The 7550-nt window shown below is 59.0% G+C and overlaps 3 protein-coding genes across 3 annotated transcripts; all 3 read right to left on the reverse strand.

Moving 5' to 3' along the window:
* Positions 1-49: 49 nt before the first annotated feature.
* On the reverse strand, positions 50-809 carry K489DRAFT_390950 (P-loop containing nucleoside triphosphate hydrolase protein; the record flags this gene model as incomplete). Its single annotated transcript, XM_033606646.1, has 2 exons — positions 50-65; positions 436-809. The coding sequence occupies 2 exons, from the start codon at positions 807-809 to the stop codon at positions 50-52; spliced, it is 390 nt and encodes a 129-aa protein (XP_033455820.1).
* A 1758-nt stretch (positions 810-2567) lies between these two features.
* K489DRAFT_326901 (uncharacterized protein) lies at positions 2568-4058 on the reverse strand (the record flags this gene model as incomplete). Its single annotated transcript, XM_033601945.1, has 3 exons — positions 2568-2789; positions 2892-3221; positions 3324-4058. Coding segments are annotated over 3 exons (1287 nt in total), but the record flags the coding sequence as incomplete, so codon positions are not given.
* A 1040-nt stretch (positions 4059-5098) lies between these two features.
* Positions 5099-6520, reverse strand: K489DRAFT_404560 (uncharacterized protein; the record flags this gene model as incomplete). Its single annotated transcript, XM_033607123.1, has 3 exons — positions 5099-5583; positions 5615-5815; positions 6314-6520. The coding sequence occupies 3 exons, from the start codon at positions 6518-6520 to the stop codon at positions 5443-5445; spliced, it is 549 nt and encodes a 182-aa protein (XP_033455822.1). The 3' UTR covers positions 5099-5442.
* Positions 6521-7550: the final 1030 nt, after the last annotated feature.

The following is a 7550-nucleotide window of genomic DNA, read 5'->3' on the forward strand; positions in this document are numbered from 1 at the left end:
TGGATGTCGGGGATGTCGATGCCTATGCCGAATGCCCCCGTCGCCGCTATCACTCGCACCCCGCCCTGCCGGTATTCCTCGAGCACCTCCTGCCGCCGCGTGTCACTCATGCCGGCGTGGTAGTGCTCGCATACGAACCGGCCGAGCCGCGCGATCGCTTCCGTCCCGGCCCGGCTGCTACACATGATCAGCACTTTGCTGTCCGGCCGGGCGTCGTCGGCGAGCACGGAGTCGACGAGTCTCTCGAGTATGGCCTCGCGCTCGGCCTCGCCCTCGCGTTGGCTACCTCCCTCCTCTTCTCGGCGGCCGACGACGCTATACGAGATGTTCGGCCGCACCGTCGATCCCCGGATGATCCGCACCTCGTCGGCCTTCCAGTACATCCGCTCGAGCACTCGCGCTTCGGCGCTGGGCGGCAGCGTGGCGGTCAGCAACACTATCTGCGTCTGCGTAGCTACGAGCTTCCCGAGCTGCTGTAGTCGCTTCCGGAAGTCGAGCTGGTCGTTCAGCAGCACATGGCACTCGTCGATGACGATACGGTCGAGCTGCCGCGTCGCCTGGATACGCTGCAGATACGTCGGAAACGACCCCTGCGAATCCAGCGCAGCCTCGGGCGTAACCAGCACGATGCTCGCCGCGTCCGGCTGCCGCCGCTCATTCCACACCGCGCACGTGATGCCGAGCGCCTCGCACCGCCGCAGCATGTCCTCCCGCAAGCCCTTCAGCGGCACCACCACTACGCTCGTCCCACCGGGCTCAGCCCATGCCGGCAGCATGAACAGCACGCTCTTGCCGGCCCCCGTGGGCATCACCGCTACGATCGCGCTCTCGCCGGCCTGAATCGCCTGCATCGCTTGGCCCTGCACGCTGCGGAGTGATACCTGGGCCCGCATCATCCGTTGCAGCGTCGCCTCGGCGTTCATCCGCTTCAGCCGGCTCCGTCGCGCGGTCCGCTCCTCGTCGGCCGCCGCCTCAAACACGCGCCGCTTCCGCTTGGTATCCATCTCACCGATCCCACGCTGGACACCCGTCGGCCATACGGGGAACTGCAAAAACCGATGCCAGTCGGTGCTGACCGCCCGGAACCGCTCGCGGATCCCGGCTACTACTCCGGACTGCTCCATACTGCCGCGCGCGTAGATCATGCCCGCCACGTGGGGCGAATGCGCGGCCTGCTCATCCGCCGCGTGCTGGAGCGCATGCTCGCTGTCCCACTCGGCGTTCTCGTCCCCGTCGTCGCGCGGGAACTGCGTCGCTCCTGCGATCCATTCGCGGCTAATAGCGATCGCAACCTCGCGATACGCGTACACGCCCAGCTCGCAGCCCATGCCCGCCGCAGTCGCCTGCTTCATCGCCTTCGTCATACGGTCGGTCGTCCAGAGCCGCCCATTGACGTCCGCCGGCCACAGATACGCCGACGCCTCCCAGCCGGGCCGGAGCATCGCCTCTACACCCTCGACGAACGGCAGTACTAGCCACAAGTACCACACGACCAGCTCGCCCACCTCGCGCGGCAGATAGCGGTGGATGACCTTGACGTCGCCCGTCATCATATACTGCTTGTTGTACCGCGTCGCCAACACGACGAGCCCGTCCTCGATGAACAGATTGCGGTGCTCACCGCCGAGCGTGTTCTTATGCCGGACGCTCAAGATCTCCGGCCCTCGAGCCGGCTGACCGCCAGTCATATGGATCAGCACGAGCAGCTGCGCCCGGAACGCCTCGACCTGCCGCAGCCAGTCGCGGACGCGTTCGCGATGGACGCCGGACGCGCTCCCAGCGCGGACGAAGCGCAAGTGGACTTCGGCCATGCTCTGTACGCGGCGGATGAGCCACGACGGCCCGTCGGCCGGCAGCCGGTTGCGCTTGTCCTGCAAAAAGCTCCATCCGTTGCTGCTATTAGATGGGTCGTCATGCAGCGTCTCCCACGGCACCGCCGGCACGCTCGCCGCGTCGATGCCAAACATCAAGTCCTCGAGCAGCGCTCGCCGCGTCGTCGTATACAGATGGTGCACCATGCCTCGAAAATCTGCCATACTGAACGCGAGATCGCGATATTGTAGCACATCGCGGTCCTTCCACATCACGTGCCCGGCAGCGGTGGTGTTGTAGTGGATCTTCAGTCCGTACGCCCGGAGATCCAGAAACCAGTCCATCGGGCTGTTAGTACGCCGCACCATAAAGCTGTTTACCATCTGCTCTACCCAACCTAAGCTCGTCTTGCTAGAGTGCTTGCGGATTCGACGGCCCTTGCCGGCACGCCCGCTGCTGTAGCGAGCGCTGCTACTGCTCTCCCAACTACTGCTCCTCCTGCTACCGCTCTCCCTACTACTGCTCCTCCTGCTATCGCTCTCCCTGCTACTGCTTTCCTTGCCCCTCGAACGAGCCGGGCTGTCTCTGCTTCTTGGACTGCCCCGGCTGCTCCGGCTCTCGTCGCTGCTGTACCCGCTATCGCTTTCGAAGTAGCACACGCTGCCGCATGGACTGTATTTGCCGCGCTCGGCACGCTTGCTCGCCTCCAGCGGGACCAACTCGCGCGCTTTCTGCACTACCATAAACTGCGCGATCTTGATGATCGCCGACAAGAACGGTGGATACGTCTCGGGGTCGCGCCAGCCCGGCTGCGTCGGGTTCACCCCAAGCACGGCCGCCGCGCAGATCAACGCACAGTCGTACTCCCTCCGGCTGACGGTCTGATTGAGCAGCTCGATACAGAAGTCCAGACACGCGCGCTGGATGGATGTCAGCGGCGCGTTCTCCGGACTAGCTTCCTCTCCTGTCGCGGCTACCTCATCTGCCCCAACTCTCTCGCGGGTCTCGTCGTTGTTCTCATCGTCCGCCTCGTCGTCGGCCGCAACGTCCACGCTATCCGCTAGTCCTCCCCCCTCGACGACGTCCTCCGCCGCCGCCATCAAACGCTCAAACGCTACTGCCTGCCGCCGGTTGAATCGATACTCCGGCCCGCTGGCTCTACCGGCGTCACGCATACGTTGCGTCCGTACGAAGAACACGAGCATCTGTTGCCACACCCGGCAGCGCTTCCTAATCGACGTCCGGTCCTGGTACGGCTGCAGCGGCTGATATCGGACCTGATCCCGCTCCGTCCTTACGGCCTGCATCAAGATCAAAGTGCCGCTTCCAGCGACGGTCGCCTGGCTGGCCGTAGCGACATCGGCCATTACCTGCCACACCGCTGTAGCGAGCTTCTCGGTCAGCGCTGTCTCTGCTACCTGTGTAGCCTCGGCTGCAGCTCCTGCTGCGTATGTTCGGTCGTCCGGGCGCCTTTCGGCCGAGCTGCGTCCTGCGGGATCATCGTCGACGACCGGCTCTTCGACCAGCTGTACGAGCACTTCGCGGTCCTGTCCCGCCAAGTATGGCACCCAGCCGGTCCGGCGTAGCCACGGGTTGGCCTCGTCCACGTTGCCTTCGGCGATCCTCTGCTCGGCGCCCCTCTTTGCCGCGGCGAGTGCCTCGTTTGCCTGCTTCCATGCCTGCATCCATACAGATGCAGCTGCGGCGCTGTCCGTATCCGGGCTAGTCGCGGGCGTCGCGTCGTCCGTCTGCCGGCGCGGACATACCTCGAAGTAGCCCGAGCACTCCTGATGGGCGAAGAAGCGCTGGCAATGCACGGGCCGGCATGCGCTCGCTCCGGCCTGCGCGATCTTCTGCGTCTTCGCCGAGCCGGAGCCACCGCCGCTTTGGCGACCCTGCCTAGACCATTGGTGGCACCGTCGCCAATGCCGCCGTATTGTCCCTATGCTCCGGCAGACGTATCGACACGACTCGGGCTCTAAGCAACATTGTATACCGTCCTGGTAGATGGGTAGTGCTTCAATTGGGGGCCTAACGGTGCTGGGTAGTATAAGCTGGCTTGCAGACAAGGCGAGTCCAGGCCATGTCTGTACCTCTTCTGCAATACGCTGAGCTTCTTTATGCTCTACTCTATGATGGTTGCTCTGTAGATGTCGCATTATATGCGCGGGCCAGACCGCGACACGGCATTCTCGACAGATAGCGAGCTGCCATTCGCTTTCGTGCTCAAAGTACGCGCTCGCCATTTTGGTTGTTAGTAGTATACGTCGTGTACGCGCTTTACGCGCCAAACATCCTTCGTCGCGTCGTCGGCCTATACGCTCCGAGCAGGCGGACGCTCCGTGCAGGCGGACGCTCCGTGCAGGCGGCAGCTCCCGTGCGCTGCGGGCGTCTGCTATCCGTCGCACGGCTGAAGAACGTCAAGATGAAGTCAGCCGATTTGGCGAGCTCTACGACGTCAGCAGTAGCCTTTAGTATACTAATATCCATATAAAAGATGCTCAGAAAAATGCGCTCTGTAAACTGTTCGAGTTTGGGGCAATTTGCAGGTGTTTTGGATGAGTGGACCCACCGTTAGTGGATCGTACGTCGTACCCTAATTCTGTACCCTAAAATTTTGCAGCGTAATGAGTGGACTGTAGGTTGGGTCCACTGGACCATCTTAGATAGGACGAATGGACCTTATGTCTGTTCGTGTTGAACTCATGTTACCAACTTACCCATTGGAATACAAAGCCCCTTCTCATTTCCCTGTTGCACTACTCATTCTCAAGAAGCTACCTCGAGTAAACCGCCTTTGGCAGTTGACCCGTAACACCCGAACCAAATGTAGCTAGTAAATATATGTGATCGACTCCATCACAGCTGGAATTTGTGGATAGCGCGTTCAACCCTAAAACATCTAAACCCTAAAACATAGACGCGCTTCGCGCGTAACCCTAACTTTCCCCCAAACCAAAATATCCGTACCGAAAATAAACGATAGGATAGGCGATTTGGCGACCTCTACGACATCGGTAGTAGTATTTAGTATATTGAATGTTATACAAAAGATGCTTAGAAAAATATGCTCTTCAAACTGTATGAATCTTAGCCTATAGCGGGTACTTGAGTCTGAATCTAGTCAGGGCTGTCTGGATTCAAAAAAATTTGTATAGTAGAACCCTAACCCTAACCGAAATTTAGCGTATTCTAAATTCAGACAGCCCTGACTAGATTAGACAATTTTGGATAGGGTAAGGTTCAGGTTAAGATAACATACAAGCGATCCTAAAGGAGAGGTCTTGTCGTTATAGCCGCCGCCGAAGATCCCTTCGCTACATTCAAAACGACTCTAATTATATATACATTCATAACCTTTTATACATATATAGTATTTTTCCTTCTCTACGTATACAGCTTTACCTTGCTGTATATGCTCTTTCTTGTCCTACTAGTACTCCTATGCTATCTCTAGTACGTCCGCTTCTACGGCTGTCTTTGTTCGTTTAGACACTACTACTCCTGCCGGGTTTGTAATCTCGTTGAGAGGGCGTTTGCGCGGCGGTAGCGACGCTAGAAGAAAGCCGAGAAAGCGATGCCACTCTTAGCTAACCTTGCGGTATTCTGCCTTCCGCTCTTCGACCTGCCCTACTGCCTCCGCAATTCCACGGGCATAGATAGAGCCTGCCGTCCATAAAGCGTAGCCCGACTGCTAGTCAAACTTAGTATCCTCGAGGCCGTAATCACGCTTGAATCCGCCGCACGGTAGGTGCTTGCGGGAGATAGCGACTACAAGGTGACGGTAGACTGTAATACTAACCTTTAGGCCGAGCTCGGCCTGGAACTCGCGAGTTAAGACACGGGTCAGCCGGGCGCTGTCCCAGCACTCCTGTACTTCACTATATACTGCTTGGCCGTTGTTCTCCGGCGCGCTTTTGCGCGTGCTCTTCGGAATCGGTACTTTGGCCCAGAGAAACGGCGAAGGATCGGCCTTGTCTCTATTCGCGACGAGGTTTAGAGTCTAGCGGAATAGAAGTATTAGCTAGAGGTAGTATACGAGGAGCTCGCCGACCTCCTTTAGCAAGTAGCGGTAGATAATCTTTGTAGAGCTAGTGATGCTGTAGCCTTTATAATACTGGGTTACCGTGCTTACGAGTCTACGGTCGATAAAGATGTTCCGATAATACCTATAGACGGTATTCTTGTGTCGCAAGCTCAGGAGCTCCGTACCGCGAGCAGGCTGGCCGGAGCTAAGGTGGATGAGTAGGAGAAGATGCTCGAGGAATGTATCGACACGTGCTTAGTACGCCTGCACGGTCTTCTGCTGCTACAAGGCCTTGCTAGTCTGTCCTGGATTCAAGAACTCCTCTCGTAGCTAGTTATTCTCTAGCACCCGTTCGAACAGCTAACGCTCTCGATTAGGTAGCGGACCTCGCATGTTCTCCGGATGCTAGACAAAACTCTATCCACGGCGACTCTCAACGGCGTTATCGACAAGGTGGTGTATCCGCAACGGCACGTCGAGATGTTCGCGCGTCTCGTCGGGATGCATAAGTAGCAGCTCCTCTAGCAAGCTCTGCGCCTTCGTGATCTGCCCCCGGATGAAGCCGCGGAAGGCTTCTATGTCGAGATCGCGGACGTCCTTGTACGAGACGGACTGTAGGTCGTCGCTCCAGCTAATGTAGCCCAGGCAGGTCGACGAATCGCGGATCCTCTTCCCGTACATTCGCAACCGGCTCGCCTAGTTGAAGGGCGAGCGGGTACCGTAGATCATAAAGCGCTCCCGCATGTCGTCAAGCAGGTCGGCCGGCTGCGCAGCGTCGCTAGCGTCGGCCGCGCGGATCGCCTTCTCGATTACAAGTATCTAAGCAATCTTAATAAAGCCCGAGAGGCTGGGGGTGTAGTTCTGGGCCTCTTTGAGATTGCCCTTGCCGAGGTCGATACTAAGAACGGCGAGAAAGCCTACGACCGCGCTCTCAAACAGGTCGCCCTTCAGGTCGTAATCTAGCAGCGCTATGCAGAGGTCGAGGCAGCTGTCGTCTACGGCGGCACGCGCGCTCTAGCGAGCCGACTTATGCTCGGCAGGCAGCTGCAACAGACGGTCGATCTGTAGGAAGACCTCGCCGAGAAGGGCGGCCTGTCGGCTCTGTAGCTAGTAACGCAGCCGGATCGTCTGGCAGGGATCCGCCGCGCGGGCTACAAAGCAGAGGAGGCCTTTCCAGACGGCCTAGTACTTGCGGAAGGTCGCCTTCTGCAGCTTGATTATGAGCGGCCGGTCCGAGGCCCGCGGCCGCTAGAGGAAGCTGTTGATGCGTGCTTGGTCGAATACGTTGATCCGGTCCTAGCAGATCGACGTGTAGGCGGCGTCGACGAGCCGATCCAGACTCTAGCCTAGCGCAAACAACCCGGGCTCCGTAGCTAGGGAGGGCATCGTAGTAAGCGCGGCTAGCTGTTCAAAGGAATGCCCGGCGAGGTACTCTAGCTAGCGGGTGAGCTGGAGCCACGGCGACACTTCCTTTCGGCTCGCATTTGCGTGAACCGTCTGGCCTGCGCTCTGCCGCTCCTCGATAAGCATTGCTAGCTCGAGCCTCGCACGCGCCGTATCGGAGCCGGAGGCGGCGGGCGCCGGCCTAGCGTCCGCCGCATCGCTAGCCGAGGCGACGTTAGGCAGTCGAACTTCGAAATAGCTCGAGTACCGCCCCGTTCCAAACAGACGCTAGCAACAGACCGACCGCACAGCCTCTGCGAGCCGCTTC

This window comes from Dissoconium aciculare, assembly GCF_010015565.1.
Source record: "Dissoconium aciculare CBS 342.82 unplaced genomic scaffold K489scaffold_15, whole genome shotgun sequence".
NCBI classification, from domain to species: domain Eukaryota; kingdom Fungi; phylum Ascomycota; class Dothideomycetes; order Mycosphaerellales; family Dissoconiaceae; genus Dissoconium; species Dissoconium aciculare.